Source organism: Hermetia illucens, chromosome 5, assembly GCF_905115235.1.
Source record: "Hermetia illucens chromosome 5, iHerIll2.2.curated.20191125, whole genome shotgun sequence".
Classification (NCBI taxonomy): domain Eukaryota; kingdom Metazoa; phylum Arthropoda; class Insecta; order Diptera; family Stratiomyidae; genus Hermetia; species Hermetia illucens.
This window is the reverse complement of record NC_051853.1, coordinates 91,732,863-91,759,107: the sequence shown is the minus strand read 5'-3', so window position 1 is coordinate 91,759,107 and position 26,245 is coordinate 91,732,863. Positions and strand designations below refer to the sequence as shown.

At 40.9% G+C, this 26,245-nt stretch overlaps 1 protein-coding gene across 1 annotated transcript; it reads left to right on the top strand.

The window, feature by feature from the left end:
- Nucleotides 1-244: 244 nt before the first annotated feature.
- LOC119656743 (probable ATP-dependent RNA helicase CG8611) lies at nucleotides 245-24,542 on the top strand. The gene is made up of 5 exons (XM_038063302.1): nucleotides 245-464; nucleotides 522-2,203; nucleotides 2,267-2,351; nucleotides 23,675-24,017; nucleotides 24,130-24,542. The coding sequence occupies exons 1-5, from the start codon at nucleotides 408-410 to the stop codon at nucleotides 24,492-24,494; spliced, it is 2,532 nt and encodes an 843-aa protein (XP_037919230.1). The 5' UTR covers nucleotides 245-407; the 3' UTR covers nucleotides 24,495-24,542.
- Nucleotides 24,543-26,245: the final 1,703 nt, after the last annotated feature.

Below are 26,245 nucleotides of genomic sequence, written 5' to 3'. Positions count from 1 at the left end.
AATTATTTTGAATATCTTTTTAAAATAGAAAATTTTGCTACTAAGTATGCAGACATAAATTGATTTGCGCGACTACATGCTAATTGTAGTATCCCATCAAATAAAAGCTCATCAACTAATTAGAAGGTGCATGCGAGCACCTGCCATAATTTTACGATCATCAAAATTCGATTCAAGATGAAACCAATTTCTTAGCGAATTAATCCAAATTCAGGTACTTCCCCTGTTATTCAAATTGAAACGAAATTTATTGCATGCTATAATCTCCACTCTCTCATGGGATATCGACATTCTCCATATTCAGCGCATGTCTGAAGTTAACACGTGAGAATGTGAGGTTGGAAAGAACTGTCAAAACAAAGCTAAAGTGAACGTAGGAAGTGCCGCCAGTGGAACAAACCAGCGCAATGAGTATTTCATTAAATATATCAAAAGGGGATAATAACAGCAATAATCGACAAAAGGTTAGTAGTGATATGATACAGTTATTGATAATTCTGATAATGATCAACTTTTTGTAGCCGAAAAATGCGGGCGCGAAGACAATTTCACATTCACCGAGCACTGGATTTTCATTCGAATTCACGAAAAACAAACAGATCAAGGCGGTAGTCGCCCGTAAACGTCTGGTGCCCAAAAAGGAGAAGGAAAAAGGGCCCATCCAATTAAAGGAAAGGATAAAACCACAAACCTTAACGAAGGAAAAATCCCCAAGCCCCGATGTCACCCCGCGCAGAAACTATGTCATGGCACCGAAGTACTCAGACGACGAAGGCTCAGATAACAATAAAGATTCCGGAGTTGAATTATCGTTAAATATCTTCCAAGGCACTGCAGACCCCAAGCAAGTGAAAAAGAAGAAACTGACCCGTGAGGAACGTCGCAGACCGAAGCACATGCAGCAAACTGTGCGTGCGAATCGAGTTCTAACAAATGAAGAGATCGATGCTGGTATCAAGAAGTTCTCGCAGTTGAAGGGCAGTGGAAATCCCTTCGTCAGACCACGACCCTTGAAAAAGCCAGCCCTCACTATACCCGAGACAAAAGAGCTGGGCCAACGATTTGTGAAGCCGGTAGTGGAGAAAATTTTCACCGGAGCTTCCATGGATTCCATCGGTCTCCATCCGCATTGTGTGAAGAATTTGGCAGATATCTTGAATATAACTCAGTTAACCACCGTCCAGCTCAAGACCATCCCAAAGACACTAGAGGGTCGCGACGTCTTAGTTAGGTCGCAAACTGGTTCAGGTAAAACCTTAGCCTATGCTCTCCCGGTAGTGCAAAAACTGCAGGAAATCCGTCCGAAGCTTACCCGTGCATGTGGGATCAGAGCTGTTATTATTGTCCCCACAAGGGAACTGGCGATTCAAACATATGAAATTTTCTTGAAGCTGCTGAAACCTTTTACTTGGGTCGTGCCAGGATTTCTGACGGGAGGAGAAAAGCGAAAATCAGAGAAAGCCAGACTGCGGAAGGGAATCAACATCCTTATTGGCACTCCTGGCAGGCTTGTGGACCACCTGTTGCACACAGCCACTTTGAAATTGGACAAAACACAATTCCTCGTTCTGGACGAAGGAGACCGGCTCCTGGAAATGGGATACGAGCGAGACGTGAAGAAAATTGTGGATGGAATACATGATCACAAGGCTGGAAAGTTCACGGCCGTAGATGATTCCGAGAAACCTGGTGTGAATCCTTTCAGTGACAAAGCGAAGATATCTGACACTGACGAAACCAAAGTCGCCACTTCAGATAATCAACTTCAAACAATGCTTCTTTCTGCTACTTTGACTTCTGCAGTGCAACGTTTGGCTGGACTCGCACTAAATGACCCTCTGTTCATTGACACAAGTGACGAAGAGGTTCCAGTAACGGTGGCAAGTGGGAAAGATTTTGTCACAGCCGTGGAAAGTGCGACAGAAGATGGAAAACTGTCAATTCCAGCGACAGTTCAGTTAAGCTACATAGTCGTCCCTCCGAAACTGAGACTGGTCACGTTGTCTGGAGTTTTGGCGAGTGCTGCGGCGAAGGGGAATTTGAAGGCTTTGGTGTTTATGTCCACTGTCGAAATGGTGGATTACCATCACAGTTTATTGATGGAAAGTTTGACGGAAAGAGTGTTGGACGATGAGGACGAAAAAGGTGAAAGTGAATCAGATGATGATGGGGAGGCTTTGTTGAAGGGTGTTAGCATTTTTAGGTGAATCTCATCAGGTTGTTTTTCATTGAGTGGTGTAAGACATTTTTGTTTTGTTTATTTCAGATTACATGGCTCAATGCAACAGACTGAACGGACAGGGGTGTTTGCGGCATTCAGGAAATGTAAACAGGGAGTGCTACTGGCGACGGTAAGTCGTTCATACTATATTGAGGTTGGGTCAGAGGTTTGGCGAATATTTTGCGTATGTTTGAAGGAAAGTTAACAAATGCCAGAGCTGTTAACGTGATTAAAATTAAGTTGGAAAATTATCTCAAAAAAAAGTAGTTGAATATGATTCGGGGCTAAAAGAGCCTTACGGAGAAAATTCGAACACGTTAAATTATGCGCTCCGTGAAGACTTCCACAGCTAAGCTAATTTTTTTATCGTCTTTCGGATCGGATCGATAAACGGAAGGAGTTGAAGGCTTTATTGATTGCTGATGGTGAGCTTGACGCGCTGGAAGTCCGTGTGCTCCGTGACGAAAGGGAATTCGAAAGGAAGATGCCGCAATGTTTTCAGAGGTGTACATCGCATTACGAAAGAGTTTGCTTGTGGGTGCAAATCTTTAGATGGTTCTATGAAGGACGTTAATGGCGTTAACATACCGGAGAAAATATAGCTATTCATGCTGTCTTGTGCGGAGGAAGTGGAGTCCAATGAACTATATTTCCTCAAACATTCTTTGATTGGATTTGGAAGGAGAGGCAGGTAGAATTGGACTGAAGGTAAACACAAAGAAAACCAAAGTTATCAGTCTAACGGGTCAATCAATTTATATCTAGGAAGCTTAGTTTCTGCCGACGGTGGCACTGAGCTGGATGTTGCCTGGCGCATTAACAGTGCTAGTTCTAATTTCGCTGCTTTGTCTAAAATCATTAAGTTGGGATTGTTCCTTGCTTTCGTTCTGTGTTGCTGTATGGAAGCAGCACATTGAATGTAACCCCTAATGTTACTTAAAGGCTCCAAGCCTTCGTCAACACCTATCTGCGTCTTATCATCGGAGTACGTTGGCCTGATACTATTCAAACGAAGAACTTGGTCGATGCATAGGTCTGGGACCCGTAAGTGATATGATCGGAGGGTAGAAGTTTCATATGGCGGGCTACGCCACGCAGTGGAATCCACTCCCTAAAAGGTCGATTTGGCACGGAACAGTAGAGAAAGAGTGCAGGCGTCTAAGCTGAAGCATATTTCAAATGATCGCAAACGATGTCGCATAGGTGTAGTTGACGAACTATACCCCACCAAGGGGTTAAATGGCAACCATATGTTATTAATATGGGCTGCGTTGCATCCTTCCCAATGACTTTCGCATGCAGCAATGGAGGTGAAAATATAACTCTCTTCTTGGTCATGATGTTAGGCTGATGTTATGCATCTGGTTCTATGCAGACAGAAGGCAACGCTTGCCTGTTAGATGGTAATGGATCAGCAAACCTGTTGCTCCTGACGTAAAGATCCAGGCGACAGGTCCTTGTGTGACCCCACAGATTTGGCTGGCCGGTGCTGGGGGGTCCCTTGGCGTGGCTGCCGTTGGCCTGCTCTACAAACGCTTACTGTAGATAGCTCGTTCCAAGGGTTCTACCAACCTTGTTGACGCATATTACGCGATGCTGTCTAGTGCGTAGTTGTTCCAGAGTCTTCTTAATGGGGCCTTTGCCGCAGAAAACGTAGTCGCAGTCAAGCCTGCAAAAATGAGTAGGTGGTTTTTATTTTATGTACTATATTACTATGATGTCGAAAAGTTACAGCGTTTTTAAACTTCAAACGCGTTTTTCTCAACACATCGTTTTCAAAATCAGCGTGGAAATTTAATTGTAACTTCTTCATTTGATGATCTAGTGAAGTACACACGATTTTAACAAATTTTTTCATCGAAAAAACGAATTTATTTTCTAATTCCCGGCATTTTGCACGAAAAAATTTTCTAAAATCACAATCGCGTGTACTTCACTAGCTACAATTATGTAGTTCATGACAAAATTTTGTTATGCTTCTAAATGGTGATTCACGGGAGTTCTACTGATCGCCGCAAACGACTTCCAAAAAATCTTGTTTTGTTTGTACGGTCCTATAGCCGCCATTTTGTAAAGAATTATCAATAATAAAGGCGTCGACGATAATATTTCCAATAATAATAATCGTTGGCACAACAATCCATTTGGATCAGGGCCTTGGAGTGTGTTAGAGCACTTCATTCAAGATCGTAACGGGAAGTACAGGGTTGCTGTAGGAGGCACCATTGCGCTCGCCCGAAATTATTACCCTGATTTGACTCAGGTACTCATTCCCAACTGAGTCGACTGGTATCCGACGTCAAATCGCACTGCCAACAGTGAGATTTGTACCGCGACCTTCCGTACGAGTCTAGTGCTCTAACCACTCAGCAATCCGGACACTTCCAATGCCCGGCGTATATTCCATGTGGGTCAAGAATTTGCTAAAAAAAGTTGAGTTGTCGGTCTTGGTGCGGCTAGGTATTATCCGAACGTTGCGTCAAGGTAAAAACGAGTAGCCGAAGGTCGATGCGAATTACGAAATGGCGACCTTTCAGGATGCGTTGAAAAACCTTATAGCTGCAAAAAATGCTAAGACCTCGATGGTAGGTGGGATTTCGCCGTTCGGACTCCGCCAGCTTCCTGGATTAAAAACCCAGCGGAATCTACACTTGATTGGGTCGGGTGTGTGGGTGGTGTTGATCTAAAGCCGCCCTAATGGCGCTATGGGAAACATCCGTGCCAAGAGCCAGCGGTTTTTTTGAGAATCTGGTGAGCAGCTACTAATAGATTACGTCGATGTTACCCTCTGGAATTGCTGGAGTTCTTCGAGCCATGGTTAATCCCGGAAGTAGTGGTGGGAAATATGATTTTTTTCAGTAAGTCGACTCAGTCGACACAGAAAAGTGCCTCAAAAAAATCAGTAATATTTTTAATTCGCCTATAGCACTATGAGCAAAATTTCGTATTGAAAACTTAGAAAGCAGCTAAGAACAGTAAAACAAATGTAACTTGATTTCAAAATAAATATTTCCCATTTCGTTATTAAAGAAAATTCCTCTGGGGGAAAAAATGGTACCTACACTGCTTTTAAATTTCTGGATAAGTTAAAAAGTGATCCAACTTTTGAAATAAGAAATTCGGAGCACGAGTCGTTTCGGAATGATAGACAAGGCGGATCCGGAGTCTATCAGGAAGCGAGTTCTAGTGCTTCCATTCAATAGGCAGCGGCGTTTTTTCGAGGGATAGCGGCCGGCGGTGATCGCTAAGTGACCACGCTGGACTCGTAGCATTTTTTTCTCCGCTTCGTAACAACAGACAAAACGATAGGATATACACCCGATCCGATCGTTTTGTCTGTTAACTTCGCAATATCACGATGTTTTTCTTTTTCGCGAAACCGTTAGAGAAGTGCAGCACATCAAGTGAACCGTATTTCTTTCAATTGAGGAGGAGTGATGTAGAGGATTGCGATGAATTCCTTTACGGACAGCGTGCACGACATTCAGCCATCGTACACAGTGCGGACGCCTCTCTCGCGGCCTGTCTTTTACGTCATCTGTTTCTCTGTACCTCGCTAATGAACGAAACATGAATCGGTCACCAGTAATTTCTTTAATAGCTTACAGATTTCTTTCGGGCGCGAACTACACTTGTGCAATGCAATAATCGCTATTCTTTTCTCTGTTGCCTGGAGTCTCTCACATATTTCCTGCAACTCCTCTGCGGTGGCTAGGGATGCCATACACTAGTTGGAGTGCGGCACCGTATGCTTTCTACAGGTTTTTTTTTATAGTTAGGGAAAACGGTGGTTATTATTTTTTGAGAAATTGAACTGCATTTTGCTATTTCACCAATAAATGGATTACTTATGGGGAAACGTCGTCTCTAAATTTTGGACAAAATAGCGGATTTATCTCTGTTGATACGTCGAGCGATATCACGTTCTTTGTCATCGTGGACAGAAATAGCGCTGCCTAAATATGCACATTATTTATTACCTCGATGATCTGGCCATTAATGCAAATAAGAAGGATGCTATGAACAGTCTGATTGAAACCTTCGTTTCTGACTCTGTTTACTTGCTCCGAACTTAAAAGTCATTTTGCCAAGATCCATGGTTCGGTAAGAGTTGAAGCAAATGTGTAAGTATGGTCTAGGTGTTTGTGGAAAGATGGCATGTCTCATTGAACACTGCTCGACGTCTTCAAACTAAGACATTATGAAGAACATCATCGGTAACGGGAAGAAAAAGTATCAGTAACAAAATATAACTCTGGCGAATTCTGCTTTAGATCTCAAATTCGGAAACGAAACCAGTCTATTCTCTGTCGACCTAGTTTTCGAGGTGTCCTTTGATGCGTTCCACCATGATTTTGGCTAATATTTTCGCGACGCCAGGAAAAACGCAAATATTCCTCTAATTTTTGTATTCACGACAGGTGCCTTTCTCAGCAATCTAAAAATCCTTCTCTCTCGCTGATAAAGATCTTGGATTGCCATGATTTATGAATGAGTGGGAGCACTGACTCTGCAGAGACTATAGGGACTACACGAAAAATTTCCACAAGGAGATCGTCAAGGCCGGCGGTTTTACTCTGAGCGCATCAAAGGCAAATATTGTTTCGATTCTCCGTTCGTTTCTGTATTTTATGGTGGCTTGCCATATCATTCACAAGAGGTTGAATTTAACGCCATTTAACTATTCGGCGCCATGTAGTTCTAGGACGACCCACTCACGTTGGCCGCGGCATAGCTTCCAATCGAATTATAGCTTTTTCTCAATGTGCCATTTATCCACTGCATATAGTAGAGAAGCGTGGTGTTAATGATTTACGCGATCCAGCTGAAATGAAATCAAAAATTCAAACAGAGGAATTATTACTTAAAATGTGGGGTCAAAGCTCCTACTATCAAGATAGATCTTGCCAGTCCTCATGAATTCCTGGGAAACTTTGTTACTTGGGTTCTAAGGAAAACAAATTGTAAACCTTTAGCCGCATTTGAGAGGAAAATCCCAGCAAATTTTTGGCACTCTAGATGTGCGGTCAAGTTCAATACTAGAAGGACTGTCCTGAAGGTGTAAATTTTTTGTTTAAGAAAGAAGCAATGTGGGACGTACCTGCTTCTATAGGGCCTCTTCGTTGTGTTCTTTTAAGCTTCATGTCTTATCGAATTTTGTCGGGAAGGGAGATTAAATTTTTGTAATTGAGAGTGAATCGGGTGTAGAGCTGTTACTCGGAAATTAAATTTGAGAGGTGGATCATCGTGTTCGCTGCTGCTGTTGGATGTGTTTTCCTTCGTACGATGCCGTTTAGGTGCCACAGTAGATATTTTTGATACCTTCCATTTGTTTTTCTGTTAAGGTGTTGTTCGTTAATATAGAGAGATGTGGAGAGCTTCCAGTGTCATTCCCTTGTTGACGTGGCGTTCCTTTGCTAATATCTTTGCCTCATTGAAAGTTGTTCATCGCTTTAATTTCAACGATGATGAGTTAACGCAGTTTTTTGCTAGCTTTTATTTTTTTAAGTTGTATTTGTGTTCACCGATCCTATTATTAACCAGCTGTTCCGTTATTCCAACATTCGTTTTCCCCCTGCACGATATCTTATAAACGAGACTCGGGATCGCCAACCCGACAGTTTTGTTGATTACATGGGTTCGGTAAAATTTGAGTGAAAATAGTGCGCCTATGGTTACCTGAGTTGTTTTCTTTTGTTTTCTGGAAGAGATTTCTGCTGCGGACAAAAGATGTGCTGTTCTATATCGCAACATATCTTCGTTCACTGGATGTGGGCTGCTCGTCTTCAAAGGTAGTTACGTCCGGGTGGTTTAATGTTAGTTCCCACCGTTTCGGCCTAACCCCACGACATTCTTAAGGCACGGACTGATTTTGTGATCACAACTAGAGCCCCGCCTTGACAAGCAACAACGGTACCAGTCTATACTGAGTGCATAGCTCAGCATTCGTACTGATGGATGCAAGGCCTACCTGAATCCCTCCTGAACTATGGAGCACGGCACCCAAGTTGTAAGCGCAACTCCGCAACTCGGAGATCTCTATCCACGATGTGGACGTACCAAAACCGCCTCAAACGCCGGTAGGGTGCCAACCGCTAATAACCCGGCCGAGAACGTATGCCCCGGGAATTCTTCTGAGACATGCCAATTCACCTCTGGTGAGACTTCGTGGCCGGAGCCACTTTAGATAACTCCCCACGCAGACTCAGGTCTGATCGTCTAAGTTCTTAGTATAATCACCTACTGAATCACGATCAGCAAGTCAACGTAAATATAGCATTTCTCGGTGTCACCACGTGGAGGTTCTCTTCAGCCACTTGGTGTTGATTCAGTCAATAGGATTGCTGCACCGTTTACTTCCTGCCACCTCAGAGCACCTAACCAAAGGTAGGAAATCCTCGGATGAAGCTTCAAGTGCTCGCTTGCTGGTCGGAAACGGGAGAAGCTAGTTGCCACTTCTACATGCCAGGAATGCCACTGTCAACATGAACTCGGGCGACTTGATGTCGTGCAGTTCGCTTATGTTCCTAACGACGGTCGCGATTTGGTCTTGTTGTGCTTTACTGAGAGTCAGGAGGATCCTGTTCCTAGCTTTCATTTTTTCACTCTTCTCTCTAAGGCTCTTGACTTCCTGCTATTCGATGAGAGAGGCGACCGGTTGAGCTTCGTCGGAGCCGATGCTATCCTCAGAACAGTCGATCGTTTTATATTCATGTTGAAAAAGATAGAATTCCGGGATGGTGAAAATCTTCCCGACTTTATTGAGTGATAAAAGCATTTCAACATCGGTCATAATTATTTCAAAAATAGTATTTTGGTACACATTTATGTTAAAGATAAAGAAAATCAAATTCAACAACATAGTCAAAAATTAAATTTATGTATTGGTTAATAAATTAGTATTCCGAATTCCTCTCTTTTCTGAAATAATAAAAAACTTGTTGTTTCTTTTTCGTTGGTGTAGATATTTATTTTTGCAAATACCGATATTTCGGGAACCACTTGTTCCCTTCATCAGTGCTAACAGTCCAGGTCCAGTTTCAGGGAATACCAACTCTACACCAACGAAAAAGAAACAACACGTTTTTTATTATTTCAGATAATTAATCGTTGGGAACACCACATAATTAATACATTCAGATCCTCTCTTTTGTTTCAATTACAACTGGTAATAGTGCGTCCCAGATACTTTTAACTTCTTCTCTATGTATCACACACCAAACTTTTCCTGCCAGAACCGAACATACGTACCGCAAAGTTTATCCTGTCGAAAAGCAGGAGGACTTGCAGGTGTATTGTGGGCTTTCTGACACGCCATAATTCACTAGCTGGGCATATGTTCAGAATAGGAATTATCGAAGATGATACGTGTCCCTCCTGTAATGAGGAAGTGGAATACACGGAGCATTTCCTATGTGAATGCCCCGCCTATGGACGCATCAGGCATCAGATCTTTGGTGCCGATGTTCTCCAATTACGACGGGTAGCATCACATCCACTAACGGAAATCCTGCGATACGTTAACGAATCCGGAATATTCCGTTAGACGCGGGAGGCGAGTACAATGGGCCAACACGGTCTGAGTGCTCAGAAGCTGTAACTTCTCCCCCACCATACGCACACACACACATGTATCATCTACACCTTAACTTTTGATGTATTATCAAACATATTCTAGTTTGGAGCTTTCCCGGAGGTCAAGATAATGTTTGCACTTCAACTCCATTCAAATAAACATCTTTCTTTTGTGGCGCGGTGTATGTTGAAGGGTCTGATCGTTTTTATTTAATAATTTGTTACCTGCTGGGAACGCAAGATCGTTTGATACTGGGATGTGAAAATTATGTGCCAGATAGCCACCAGTGATAGGAATTAAATCTCCAGGCCCATAGTATGAAGTAAAATCCGAAAACATCGCGCGGCTAACATGTTTTTCAGTTTGCTTGAGAGCTTCTTGTTTTCGCAATGTCTGATGTAACCACATGTGCTACCTTTTATAATGCCTATGAAATATGAAGGGATTCTCATCGGCCCACAAAGTATTTTTCGAATAGTAAAAAGCCTAGAATCAACGTTTTTTTCATATCGATAATACCGGGTACTTTTTAGACGATGTAAGGTTTTAAATTTGATTTCCTATATCTTCTCTGGACTATTCTTTTCCTCACCCTCCTCCTCCTCCTTCACATCTGCTAGTTTTTTCGATCTATCACTAACAGTTTTTATGGAAATAGTTGTGTTTTCCCTTATGCGGCGAGAAATCCCAATGATATTATCCGATAGAATTTATACTTTTTAAGGTTTTGTGTAAACACAAAACCTTATTAAAATCGGTTTACCGTCTGTCTGTCTGTCTGTCTGTCCGTCTGTCTGTCCGTCTGTCTGTCTGTCTGTCTGTCTGTCTGTCCGTCACACGCATTTTTTCTCGGAAACGGTTATAGTGATTGACACCAAATTTGGTAGAAAGGTGGGAACTGTGAACGCTCACGCATACAGCGAGTTACATCCTCTTACGTCGAATTTAAGGGGGAGTCCCCATACATGCAAAAGGGGGGTGTAATTTTTTTTTTCATCAAATATAGTCATGTGGGGTATCAAATTAAAGGTCTCGGTTAGTACTTTTCGAAAACGGACTTAGTTTTGACATTTGTTGGAAAGGTGGGGAGTGTGGGGGGTTGAAAGTGACCATTCCTTTACGGGGGCCATTCTCAGAAACTATCCAACCGAAAAATCTGAAAAAAATCAAAAGGCTGCCGCTATATGGTGCCTGGGCTCCGAAATACCTTCCACATTGATATCTGCACAAATAAAGTTAATAATAGTATATTACTATAATTTTAAACCCCCCTTAAGTTCATGCTAGGACGACGAAATTTCGCAACAATATAGGGTGTAACATAGAGCATGATGTTACCAAGTTTGGTGGAAATCGCGCTATTGCTAACAAAGTTATAATATGTCAAAGTTGTCGCTTCTTTGCAAATTCAAGGCTATAAATGTCAATATCATCCGAAAGTGGATATTCTCACATAATATTGTATATGCATATATTACGTGCTACATACTAAGAAATGCACAAAACCTTTCGTAACTGAAGCGTCCAGCTTCCGGTTTCCCGACTTGTTATTCAATTTTGCTCGTTTCGGAAAAAAATATGCTGCATTTCCTGTTGATCTATAATTCAGCAATACTGATATATTTAAAAATGGATTAGAGATGGGCGCAAAATGCTTCTGATTTTAGTTTGGACCTTTTAAAAAATTTGATGAAAATTTTAATCTAAATAAAAAACAACAAAAATGAAACTAGTTTCTAAGTTCACCACTTATATAAGGACTTGTCAAAACGTAATAGATTTCTGATAATATTTAAACTGGCTTTCCTAAAAAATGGTGATAAATATCGATGGAAAAGATACTTTAAGAAATCTTCCGAGAAGACTACGCTTGACATACAACGAAGGCGGTATGTGTTTAAAAAGATTTAATCGGTAACGAGCTTTCTCCTGAGTAAGGACATAATACTTCTTTGCCTTTTCATGCAGCTGCCGGTTCAAAAACTCCTAAACATTTTTTTTTAATAAGAGATGTAAATACGGAAATATAAGTATTTAATCCAAAACTTAACACGTGACAATACGGGGTAAGTTCATTTCATGTTTGGATAGTATTCCTTGAACTTATTTTAAGGATTTTTTTCCGAATTGACCTTAATAAATGGCATATAAAGGACAAAGGAGATAAAGATATAAATCTCCTCTGTAAAAAAATGGAACTTCATGTAGATAAACCAAAACAAAATGGCTGCGAAAACACTAATAACGGGAAAAAGTTAAGGAGTTTTCAAATATAAAATTGTTTGCATCTACACTACAATTTAATGTTATCTTACAGTTTTATTCGCCATTTCATATGAAATGAGATAAGTCCACTTGAATTTCAAGACTTCTGTAAAAGAACTATCCCTTTACATATGGATAAATATCTGTGGTATCCAACGTTGCCGACAGTTCACAAAATTTCGGTTCAACGACCTGAGGTTATTTCGGCATGAACAGTTCCCGTTCACGTCGAGAAAACAACCGCATTAATAATATGATGGATATGGATTCATCGGATCCATAACTTCGAAGCATGTTGTTAAAGAAATTGCCAGACGTGTATGTCTTTTTAGGACAGCCTTTTTGTGTAAACACAAAACCTTATTAAAATCGGTTTATTGTCCGTCCGTCACACGCATTTTTCTCGGAGACGGTTGTAGCGATTGGCACCAAATCTGGTAGAAAGGTGGGAACTGGGTTATGCGCCCCAGACCATGACATACCGTGAAAGAAATTCAAGCTCAGTCAAGCGACGCTGCATTGTTTGCAGTCCTATCTTGCATGAGGTTGATTCCTCTAGCTCTCTCTTAATTTGTGAAGCCATTTTAAATCAATTTTTGGGGCTGATCCGCCTAATTTTCTTACAATCGTGATCTATTTCAATATGTCGCTTCCGCACAGTCGACTCATTTCTGTTTGACCTGTGTGCTACCGTTCGCACAGGTAAGTATTCTTCCTTCCAACCTACAATTCTCGCCTTTTCCTCTGAACTTAACTTTCCCCTCCTGGTCATTGCAATAAGTTTAATTCTCGGATAACTCATTAACCACTCACTCGAATGCAACCGACTTACTGGAATCCTCGACATTTAATAAAGGAAATATCAAATATCCTTTAAACAATAGTTTGGCTGATTATATTCACCTGAAGTGGGAAATCGAGTTGAAAGAAACCAGCAAAACCGGTTTGGCGCTGGGTGTATATCAACAAAACTTGTTTAAACGCTCTAAATGCAAATTTTGTTAATAATGCAAAATTATTGCGATTTGGTAAAAACTCTATAATGAAAATTATTAATAATTTAAATCCGACTAAAACCTCCTAAATTCCCACGCCGTAAAGAGGAGCTAATAAAAGATCACACCAGTTGATGCACTGGATCAGATAGCGTAATTTTGGGCAGTTATCCATTTCTGGTAGGGTAAAAAGAACTAAAGACGCTACTGCTTTTGTGAACACCCATTAGTGACAGACAATTCAAAGAGAATTGAAAGCGAAAACTCTCAAAAACGGAGGGATTTTTTCGAAAAAGTACTCATCTTGGACTACCTGAAATTGGAATTAGATAAGTTAAAATTTTTACGTTGTTTCTAAGCGAATCAAAATTTTGTTAATGGTTTTTAGATAATTTTGTCCGAAAAGACCAAAATAGACCGTTTTCAAATATACAAGCGACCATACTATTCGGTAAAGTAACGAAGTACTTCAGGCATCAAATCATGTGCAGTGTAGTGCGGTGTTCGTTCTGACATGAGTGGAGTCGAGCGGAGTCGACCTACTTATCAAAATAGATGGAGTAATGCCTAATTAGTATTTTTTGGGTATTCTTGTTAACAATCCTGCCCCGTAGTTGAAACAAGTCGGGATATCGGAAGCTGGGTGCTTCGGGTAAAAGGTTTTGTGTTCATCTTATGTGAGGGACACCCTATGCAACGTTTCCTTCATTAATTGCTAAAACCTAGATATACATATGTACATACATGTCAAAGACATCAACATTGTGCTAATCCTAAATAAACAAACGTTGGCCATCTAAATTGATTTAACGCATAACAATAGGGAATTACCCGCTAATTTAATCATAATTCATCATCATCATCATCAACGGCGCAACAACCGGTATCCGATCTAGGCCTGCCTTAATAAGGAACTCCAGAGATCCCGGTTTTGCGTCGAAGTCCACCAATTCGATATCCCTAAAAGCTGTTTGGCGTCCTGACCTACGCCATCGCTCCATCTTAGGCAGGGTCTGCCTCGACTTCTTTTTCTACTATAGATATTGTCCTTATAGACTTTCCGGGCTGGATCATCCACATTGATACGGAATAACGGAATAATGATCCGTCCGCCGTAACCTATGGAGTTGGATTTTATCCACAATCTCTGACGGTCATGGTATCGCTCGTGGATTTCGTCGTTATGTAGGCTACGGAATCGTCCATCCTCATGTGGGGGCCAAAAATTCTTCGGAGGATTCTTCTCTCGAACGCGGCCAAGAGTTCGCAATTTTTCTTGCTAAGAACCCAAGTTTCCGAGGAATACATGAGGACTGGCAAGATCATAGTCTTGTACAGTAAGAGCTTTGACCCTATGGTGAGACGTTTCGAGCGGAACAGTGTTTGTAAGCTGAAATAGGCTCTGTTGGCTGACAACAACCGTGCGCGGATTTCATCATCGTAGCTGTTATCGGTTGTGATTTTCGACTCTAGATAGGAGAAATTATCAACGGCCTCAAAGTTGTATTCTCCTATCCTTATTCATCCTGTTGTTGATGTTGTTGGTTGATTCGTCTTCGGTGCTGACGTTGCCACCATATATTTTGTCTTGTCTTCATTGATGTACAGCCCAAGATCTCGCGCCGCCTGCTCGATCTAGATGAAGGCAGTTTGTACATCTCGGGTGGTTCTTCCCATGATGTCGATATCGTCAGCGTAGGCCAGTATTTGGGTGGGCTTGAAGAGGATAGTGCCTCTCGAATTTACATCTGCATCGCAAATCACTTTCTGCAGGGGCAGATTAAAGAGGATGCATGATGCCCTTTTCATAGAGCGTTCTTGATGTCGAATAGTCTCCAGAGTGATCCTGCTGCTTTTATCTGGCCTCGCACATTGTTCAGGGTCAACCTAGTCAGTCTTATTAATTTCGTCGATATACCGAATTCTCTCATGGCCGTGTTCAGTTTTACCCTGGCTCATCATAGGCGGCTTTAAAGTCGATGAACAGATGGTGCAACTGTTGTCCATACTCAAACAGTTTTTCCATCGCTTGTGCTGTTAGTTCATACTGTGATATATAAATAACTAAAAAAAGCCACGAAAAACTAAAAATCCCCATTGGTACGCCTTAGAGTTCAATAAATTGACGTAAAATGCGAAACTTTGACCCTCTACAATGGCGGTAAAAATAATAAGACACCCCATGTTTTTTAAGAAATCTTAAAATAAAAAAAACAATTCCAAGAACCTGTGTATGTATGTCAGATAACTGCATTTTCCTGAGCAATTACCTGGGGTTCCTCCGTATAACACATCCAGTAATTAAAGAAAGTCGGATTTCAGGTAGGTGAAAAAGATAAGACATCTTATATTTAGGCACTTTAGAATGGAATTCAAGTAATAAAACTCAGTTGTTTTTATGATATTTTAATATTTTATTGAGCCTTCTTTCTTTTTTGTAATTTCTACCATTCTATTAGGTAAACTATTAAACAATATATTTCCTGGAAATTTGGCCCCATGCAGAAATAATAGCGTTTTTTAATTCGTTTACATCTTCAAATTGCTTTGATTTAGCATAAACGATTCGGGTCAGCTGCCCCTAACAATTCTCGATTACATTTTAGTCAGGAGACCTCGCTGTTGCTGCTGAAAATACTGCTTAACGACCTTTGTACTATGAATCAGCAGCATTATCTTTCTCGAAAAGGAACGGCTCATCCGCGTATGTTCCCAAATTGTCACTACATTCCTCACATAGCATTTGCACATACCCTACTGTCAATTTTCCCATTTAAAACCCGAATTGTCTTTTGCTTAACACTCTCTCTTCCTTCCTTAAGTCATGGGAATAATAGCTGAAACCGTCGGGTCCATCGAGGTTAAACTTTTCTTCGTCTGTAAAAATTACACGGCGCCATTTTTTCTTCCAATGCAAGTGATTTTCTGCAAAAGCCATTCTGGCCAGTTTGTGCTTTTCTGTGAGAGGCGGTTTTCTCTGTAATTTGCGGTGCTTAAGATGCTTTGCCCGTGCGATAATGTTTCGCACATTTCTAATGGCAGTGTCAACGGTTAGTGTAGAATTGGATCTAATCTAATAATCCCCTGTTCAGACCAAGAACTTACCGCTCTTGGCCCCCTGTAGACATTTTCTTCCCATAATTTTCGGGATCCCGAATAATAATATACGTTTTCTTTATTGATCAAATGTTCACCCTCGAATGACCAGAGAAATGATTTTTCCTTGGTGTCTTATCTTTTTTACCTACTTACAATTCGAATTTCTTCAATCACTCGATGTTTTCGGGGAATCCCCCAGGAGAATGTAATTCGGCACCGTTATCTCGAATGTATACACACCTTCTTGGAATTGTTTTATTATTTTAAGATTTCATGGAAAACATGGGGTGTCTTCTCATTTTTACCCGCACTATATAACTATATCAATAATAGTTGGATTTCATTCAGACTTCGCAAGGCTATTTATTTGTAGGATGAACTTAAGGGGCTTGTGTGTGTCTATGGTGGGGGAGAAGCTACAGCTTCTGAGCACTCAGGCCGTGTTGGCCCATTGTACTCGCCTCCCCCGTCTAACGCAATATTCCGGATTCGTTAACGTATCGCAGGATTTCCGTTAGTGGATGTGATGCTACCCGTCGCAATTGGAGAACATCGGCACCAAAGATCTGATGCCTGATGCGTCCATGGGCGGGGCATTCACATAGGAAATGCTCCGTGGATTCCGCTTCCTCATTACAGGAGGGACACGTATCATCTTCGGTAATTCCTATTCTGAACATATGCCCAGCTAGTGAATTATGGCCTGTCAGAATGCCCACAATACACCTGCAAGTCCTCCTGTTTTTCGACAGGATAAACTTTGCGGTACGTATGTTCGGTTCTGGCAGGAAAAGTTTAGTGTGTGATACATAGAGAAGAAGTTAAAAGTATCTGGGACGCACTATTACCAGTTGTAATTGAAACAAAAGAGAGGATCTGAATGTAATTATGTGGTGTTCCCAACGATTAATTATCTGAAATAATAAAAAACGTGTTGTTTCTTTTTCGTTGGTGTAGAGTTGGTATTCCCTGAAACTGGACCTGGACTGTTAGCACTGATGAAAGGAACAAGTGGTTCCCGAAATATCGGTATTTGCAAAAATAAATATCTACACCAACGAAAAAGAAACAACAAGTTTTTTATAATTTCAGAAAAGAGAGGAATTCGGAATACTAATTTATTAACCAATACATAAATTTAATTTTTGACTATAATGTTGTTGAATTTGATTTTCTTTATCTTTAACATAAATGTGTACCAAAATACTATTTTTGAAATAATTATGACCGATGTTGAAATGCTTTTATCACTCAATAAAGTGGGGAAGATTTTCACCATCCCGGAATTCCATCTTTTTCAACATGAATATAAAACGATCGACCGTTCTGAGGATAGCATCGGCTCCGACGAAGCTCAACCGGCCGCCTCTCTCATCGAATAGCAGGAAGTCAATAGCCTTAGGGAGAAGAGTGAAAAAATGAAAGCTAGGAACAGGATCCTCCTGACTCTCAGTAAAGCACAACAAGACCAAATCGCGACCGTCGTCAGGAATATAAGCGACCTGCACGACATCAAGTCGCCCGAGTTCATGCTGACAGTGGCATTCCTGGCATGTAGAAGTGGCAACTAGCTTCTCCCGTTTCCGGCCAGCAAGCGAGCACTTGAAGCTTCATCCGAGGATTTCCTACCTTTGGTTAGGTGCTCTGAGGTGGCAGGAAGTAAACGGTGCAGCAATCCTATTGACTGAATCAACACCAAGTGGCTGAAGAGAACTTCCACGTGGAAATGCTATATATACATTGACTTGCTGGTCGTGATTCAGTAGGTGATTATACTAAGAACTTAGATGATCAGAGCTGAGTCTGCGCGGGGAGTTATCTAAAGTGGCTCCGGCCACGAAGTTTCACCAGAGGTGAATTGGCATGTCTCAGAAGAATTCCCGGGGCATACGTTCTCAGCCCGGTTATTAGCGGTTGGCACCCTACTGGCGTTTGAGGCGGTTTTGGTACGTCCATATCGTGGATAGAGATCTCCGAGTTGCGCTTACAACTTGAGTGCCGTGCTCCATAGTTCAGTAGGGACCTTTCAGTAGACCTTACATCCATCAGTATGAATGCTGAGCTATGCACTCAGTATAGACTGGTACCGTTGTTGCTTGTCAAGGCGGGGCTCTAGTTGTGATCACAAAATCAGTCCTCCTGCTTTTCGACAGGATAAACTTTGCGGTACGTATGTTGGGTTCTGACAGGAAAAGTTTGGTGTGTCGAGCAGCTCTGCCACCTGTCGTTATGGGAAACTTGTTCCCAGTTTTTGAAAACAGATTTAGCCAATGCTACTGATACCCCAATTGCTGGCTCCGGTCCCGGCATAGGGGAGATTGACCTCTCTTTCGCTAAAGCGTCCGAGATTTCATTTCCCTCTATGCCACAGTGACCAGGTACCCAGAGTAGTTCCACCGTATTGAATCTAGACATAGAGTTCAAACGGTTTCTGCGTTCCAGAACGATTTTCGAGGTGATCAAAGGACTGCTCAATGCCCTCAGTGCAGCTTGACTGTCACTGCAGATTGCGATGCGCCTGCCCTTCAACCGCTCGTCAATCACCCACCCCCCTTAGGATCGCATAAACTTCGGCTTGAAAAACCGTTGCATATTGTCCCAAAGGAAAAGCCCACTTCTCATTTTTATTCGAGAGGTAGATTCCGGCTGCAGAACCCTCTTCTGTTTTTGAGCCATCGGTGTAGAAGACTTCCGTATATCCCGCCACGCATTCCTCTGGGTCTTCCCAGTCCTCTCTACGCTTCAGGGTAACTACATATCTTCTACCAAACAGATGTATGGGGACACGAGAATCGGAAGGCATTGTAAGAACTGGATTTAGTCCTCCCAGTAACTCTTCCAATGTTCTGTGCCCCCCACATCCGTTGTTTTCCCATAGATCTAATCGAATTAGCCTATGAGCTGCTCTCATTGCATATATATCCAGGGGCTGCAAATTGAGTAGTGCATTCAGAGCTGCGCCGGATGTCGCGCTCATGACACCAGTGATACCCAGACAAACAGTTCTTTGCAGTGCGTCTGGTTTACGGTGAAAACCTTTTTGTCTCACCTTAACCCACCACACTATGGATGCATATACGAACATCGGCCTAATGATGGCAACATATATCCACATTACCACATGACGCCTGAGTCCCCATGTCGAGGCAAAGGTCCGTCTGCACAGCCCATAAGCTGTGAGAGCTCGTTTCATCTTTACCTCTACATGTTTGTTCCAAAGAAGTTTTTTATCTAGAGTGACCCCCAGATATTTCACTTCTTCGGAGAGTTGAAGGGTAGTATCCCTCATCTCTGGGAGACAAAGTCCATCCAGTTTTCTCCTTTTTGTGAATAAAACCATTGTGGTTTTATTTGGCTTAACTGATAAACCATGTCTAAGGCACCAGCTGTCTATCAAATCAACGGCACGCTGTATATTCCTACACACCGTTCCAAGATCCCGATCAACAGCAAGTACAGCCACGTCGTCATCATAAGCTTGAGCGTATATTGGCAAATTTTGCAGTTCGCATAGCAGTGAGTCGATCAGCATACTCCACAGAAGCGGCGAAAGCACACCTCCTTCGGGGCAGCCCTTCGTCGCTTCTGTAGTCAGGTAGCGATCGACCCCTACCTCAGCGCACAACAATCTTTGCGTTAGCATAGCATGGATCCATTTAATTAAAGCATCATCAACACCATGCGCTCTGGCGGCATCACAAAGTTTTTGAAAAGGCGCACAGTCAAAAACCCCTTCAATGTCCACGAACACCCCCATCGCGTACTCACCATTCAAAGTTGCATCCTCTATGTTTGTGACCAAAGAACGAAGAGCAGACTCACAGGACTTTCCATGTTGGTAAGCATGGTGGTTTTCACTAAGTGGGTGTGACCTAAGTGCGTTTCCACGAATGTGACGCTCCACCAGTCTCTCCAAACCTTTCAGTAAGAATGAAGTCAAGCTGATCTGTCTAAAGTTCTTTGGATTAGAATAGCCATCTTTCCCAGGTTTCGGTATAAAAACTACCTTAACCTGTTGCCAAGAAGAAGGCACGTAGCCCAGAGCAAGGGGCTTTGGGGTAAATTTCTACAATGTAGTAATATGCTATTATTAACTCTATCTGAGCAGATATTGGAATCGGATGTATTTTGAGGCCTAGATTTCGCACAAATGCGCACTATTTGGTGGTCGTATTTTAAGTCCTCACTCCCCTACGTTTCATCAGAGATCAAATATAGAACCAGTTACGAAAACTAAACTAAGCTAAACATTTGATTTCCCACATGACCACATTATGTGGACAAAGATTTGCACCATCCATTCACCTGTATAGGGAGCCCCCTCTTAAACTTAACACGGCGCAACTTGCTATATGTGAAGGCAACAACATACCACACGCTCTCATTAATTTTCGTGACAATCGGTCCACCCATTTCTGAATAAACAAATGACAAACGAAAAACGACAACAACAATAAACCCTTCTATATTATATACTATAATATTATAATTATCGCTAAATTAGAATTTTAGAAAACTTATATCTAGGTCCTGTAAAAGAATAAATATTTAATTACTTTCTAATGGCTAATTTATCTATTCTGAAACGAGAAGAGGTTTATTTACTTAGTTTTTTAAACAATGGGGAATAGCAATTACCCAGATCTGAATTCAACCTAGTGTCTATCGGTTTTTTGCTAATGAACAAGCTTTCATAGGCATCTAGCTGGTTAATTTTCCTTACCTGTTTTAAAACTTTCAAATCATCGGCGCTTATTTTATGGTCGCATTTCACCATATGTTTAGCCATCATAGATTTTGTAGGTTTTCGGGAGTACTTGACAGCCAACTCGGCCTCCTTCGTATGCTCCCTAAATCTGGTAGTTACCAGTCTTTTACTTTGTCCGATATACACCTTCGGACAATTTGAGCAAGCGATTTTATATATGCCGCTCATCTCCTCTACTGTTTTTCGGTCTTTTTCCCTAGCCAGCTGGGATTTTAGTTAGTAGATACGACTTGATACTACCAGCTGTATGTCAAACCTTTGAACAACCAATTGCCTTTCTTAGATTTATTCATCAACCGTCAACGTAGACTAGTATAAATACAACTAATAAGCCTACTGATGAGCAGACTTGTTAGCATTGATGAGGGGAACAAGTGGTTCCCGAAATATCGGTATTTGCAAGAAAACATATCCACACCAACGAAAAAGAAACCACAAGTTTTTTATTATTTCAGATAATTAATCGTTGGAAATACTGCATAATTACACTCAAATAAACCCTTATTAAAATCGGTTTACTGTCTGTCACCCGCACTTTTCTCGGAAACGGTTATAGCGGTTGACACAAATTTGGTGGAAAAGTGGGGACTTTGAACGCTCACGCATACAGTGAGTTACATCATTCTATATCGAATTTAAAGGGGGGGGGAGGGGGAGTCCCTATATATAATATTCAAAAGGGCGATGTAAATTCTTTTTCATCAAATATAGTCATGTAGGTTATCAAATGAAAGGTCTCGGTTAGTAGTTTCCGAACTCTGTCTTAGTTTTGACACTTGTTGGAAAAAGGGGAGTGCGGATGATTTAAAGTGATTACTTCTTCCACGTACCCATTCTCATAAACTTAAGTTCATCCTAGAATCACGAAATTTTGCAGCAAAGTAGGCTATAACATAGAGCAGCATCCAAGCTTGGTGGAAATCGCACTATTATTGGCAAAGTTATGATAGGTCAAAGTTGTCGCTTTTGTGCAAATTCAAGAATATGAATGTCATTATCACGCAAAACGGTAATATGCATATATTAAGTGGTAGGTATTAATGGAACAAATGACCACTCAAATGTTTTTATAAAGGATATGCACAGAACCTTTCATACCTGAACCGTCCAAGTCCAACTTATTTTTTCACCATAGTGTCTATCTTGGAATTTAGAAATAGAGGGAGGAATATTTTGATTTTTCGCTATGTACAAATGGGAAAACATGTCCCCAAAGTCCTCGCATACGAAAGCAAAAAAGCGTTCATCCCTGAAGCATTCAGCTTCCGGTTTTTTGACTTGCTTATATTTTATGCGTATTGATTTTTCGTTTAGCTTTGTCTACAGAATATTCCTTGCGATATTTTTGCAATATTCTTGCTTATACTACAGGCCACCCAGTTCCCAGTTTCTTCCAACTTACGTCCAATTTCATGGAAACTACAAAGGAGTCCAATAAGACCTGGCTATTTCTCAACGATAATTAGCTGAACTTAGCGTACATCGTTAGTATATTACGAAAATGCCACTCTTCCACAATCAATTAGGCGAATCAAAACGGGCCGCTAGTCGCCGTATGCCTTGTAATTACATTTTAATATCGACGAAAATAATTTTTTGGCTAATCATATCGGTTTATCGTATAATTTTGAAGCCGTTATTTCTGTCCAATTCTCGCAGCTCTGACGAGAGACTTCATTAATTTGATTCGTCAACAACGATAATAGCCGTGGCGTGTTCAACAAACATCATAACATCATCCAGCCGAAATGCTGGCTATTTTGTAATCCTAAGAAATTGAACACTTCCGTTTTGAGAAAACAACTTTTTTTTTGTTCTGTTACTGGGGCCGAAAGTTCACGTCAAATTCAGGAGGAAGATTTCATGAAATGGCGTTTATAGCTAGGTTTAAAGTTAAACTTAGCGAAGGAGAAGATATTCTAGACTTTCACACAATACAAAGCGAGAAATTGAGAGCTAGACTTGGAACTACAGTGAGTAGCTCCGGAAGTCTGCCGCCTGGAATTTGGGAACCTACGTTTGGAGGGTAACTGGAACCTAAAGTTGTGATTGCTGTTTTTCGGGTGATCCAGTGCATTGGGGTCATTTTCTTACGACTCAGTCAGTGAAGAACCGATTAGCATATTTATCCTCTTCAGTTGAAATCTTAGTGAAATTTCAATTTTCATAATTAATATTGCATCTGTAAAGAGGGAAACGCTGATCTTGAAGGGCAGCGATAATTTTAACGTTAGAATTCAAATAATTTGTTAGCAGCCTGTAACTAAAAATATTCATCACACTCACTGAATAGAGAAGATGAAACAGAAGTAACTGACATGATCAGATTGCATTCAAGACGGCTTTCTCACGAAATGTTATAATTAACCTGTTTATGAAATTAAGAAGAATCACTTGAAGACTGTAGGGTTGTTGTTGGGGACGTTAGCGCTGAGGTGCGGCCGCCTCCATTGTAAACTGATTGTCATAGTTAAGTGATTCCGAGTAACGTTATAAAGTCATTTCATTTTGTTTGTTATTCGTAGTGTGCTCTTACCCTGGACCAATTCACACGAATATCACTTCTTGCCAGTCCGCTTCTGTGAATGAGCAAGCGAATGAATGAGTTGATGAGTAACTGAAGCACTATTACAATCCCAACATCATGTTAAGCGCTAATGAAGACCCAACTCTTTATTATTACTCCACATAAGTATTTCGATCGTAATGATATATTTTTTCTTTCTCTGGAAATGAATGAATGATTGCAGGATGTTGCCGGTCGTGGAATAGATATAATTGAAGTCAATTTGGTGGTCCAGTACTCTCCTCCGCAAAATATCGCGGAATTCGTCCATCGGGTCGGTCGAACAGCACGTGCTGGTAGAAGCGGTCAAGCAATTCTTTTTATGGGGCCAAATGAAACGGAGTTCATTAGGAGGTTGGAAGACAAACGAATTCGGATATCTCAAGGAGATGTAGAACAGTATTTAAAAGTTTTAACCGAAGCAGATAGGGAAGCTCGTACGGCAGAAGAAGCAGCATCGAATTTGCAGCATAAATTTGAACTTCTTTTGGCAGACGACGAGGAAATTCATGATAAAGCATCGAAAGGTATGTAAAGCATTAAATGACCTTTAGGAGAGTAACGGTAGAATTGATTTGCCTAACCGTAATACTACAGTCTCTTAAACTATTTTTAATTCACACTTTGAATTCATTTCAGCCTTCGTCTCGTGGGTGAGGTTCTACTCCACGTTTCCAAAGGATTTGAAAGGTATATTTAATGTAAAAAACGCTCACATGGGGCACTATGCGAAGAGCTTTGCCTTGCGGGAACCACCGAAATCATTTGCTAGACAACACACAGCTCCGAAACCGGCATTGCCCAAAAATCGACTGACTTACACGGAAAGGGACCCAGAGAAAATAAAGCAAGAAAAAGCAAGTAGGAAGCGACAGCACCAAAACACTAAGAAAACATTCGAACTGACCAATAAATTTAGTACGCATTTGAAAAGTTCAAAGGCGTTAACAATATCAGAATATGACAGTGGATTACCGTCGTTGAAAAAACGTAGGAAAAATTAACGTTTTGAAAGATACTGATAAATAAAATAAATTTATATTTAAAAATGATCTCTGTTTTTTCTGACTTTTCCAAGAAACACTCAAAACTCAGGCGAAGTTTCAGGGCTATATCAAGCCATGAGCAAGATTGTATTCAAAATCTAGTATCTCCGCAGTTTTCGCATTTAAAGAAAGTGTAATAAATATAAAGTCACAAGTTTGTTTGGCAGAGTACGACCTCCAATGAAAGGTGGACTGGTTGCCAAACCTGACCTCCAGGACTCATCCACCGATTAGTATTTCTTGCAAGGTTCTCTGCAGGAAGTTAACAACATAATTGACCTCTCTAAATGCGCATATGACAGGCATCCACGCAACTTTCATATTACGGACAATCTCACTTATAGCCGACATTTATTGCGACCATTTACTACATGTGATTAAATAACTTTTGTGTGTAATTAGTGCGTGTGAGCGAAATTCTCGTCGATTTTAATAACGTTGCGACAGTATTTTGATAATTGATCTTATTTTCGGAAATTACACGCGGACTCAAAACACACCGCATGCAACTACAACGCCAGAAGATTACTTTGTCGGATAAGGAGAAATCATTGAAATCTTTACTGCTGAAATCACCTCATTAAATGAATTAAATAAAATCGTCGTCGTGGTCGTTTGCAAGAAATATTTTGGACGATTTCACAAAATTCACATTCGTTTGATTGCCTGAAGAAATAAACTGATGACTTCGTTTTCGTAACCTCTATTTATTGTTAAATTGCTATGTTGTGCGGTTGTTTTGAATGAATCTGAAAGTGATACCCAACTGAGGACTATTAATTTTAGGTTTTGTATGTTGAAATTTTGTCATATTTTTTTTAGGTGGTAACGATCGCATTGTATGCATCAGTTCGAAGGAGAAATATGTCTGATTTATGGTATTACGAAAGCGACGCTGTCATTTTTGACTTTTTCTCGAAGATGATAATTGGATATGAATTATATTTTATGTGTTGGGTAGAATGGGATACAGCTGCTTTATATACAATTATAATTATTCAGTACATCTTTATTTTCCTTCGATCTGCACACCTAAATAATGCTGCTTCTACCTCAGCGGTTTAGGTGTAATAGATTTTGTGTAATTCATGTTATTTTAAGAGGTGGAAATTTTCAAAAGATTAACCTCGGGGTTGACCATCCCTCAGAGTGTGGGATTTTTACCCACTAAAACAGTTTTTTTGGCATATTTAGGTTTTGTTTTCATTGGGAAAAGACCCTGTGGTCCACCCCAGCAGCTTGGTTAGTCTCGCTGAGGAACTGGCTGGTCCTCAATAGCTTATATCTTTAGGCATAATTTATTGTATGTTAGCAAGTCGTTCGGTTTTACTCTTTTGTCGTTTCATTGTATTAGCGCTATCAGGTAATTTTCGGACTTCGTTATTCTTATGTGAGCGTAGTCGCTGGCTATGTTTAATTGCTTGGTCTTTGATGACTTCACTAATGACTAATAATAATCGTTGGCGCAAGAATCCATATTGGATCAGGGCCTTGAAGTCTGTAAGAACACTTCATTCAAAACCGTAACGGTACACTACAGTGTATATTGTAGGAGACAATGTGGTCAGCATTGCTCTCGCCCGAGATTATTACCCTGATTTGACTCAGGTACTCATTCACAGCTGAGTCGACTGGTATCCGACGTCAAATCACGATACAAATCCCACTGCTACCAGTGAGATTTGAACCGCGACCTTTCGTACGACAGC

Coding starts and splice junctions, on each gene's coding strand:
- LOC119656743 (XM_038063302.1), top strand. CDS start 408: ATGAGTATTTCATTAAATATATCAAAAGGGGATAATAACAGCAATAAT. Junction 2,352..23,674: donor AGGGAGTGCTACTGGCGACG/GTAAGTCGTTCA, acceptor GAATGATTGCAG/GATGTTGCCGGTCGTGGAAT. Junction 24,018..24,129: donor TCATGATAAAGCATCGAAAG/GTATGTAAAGCA, acceptor AATTCATTTCAG/CCTTCGTCTCGTGGGTGAGG.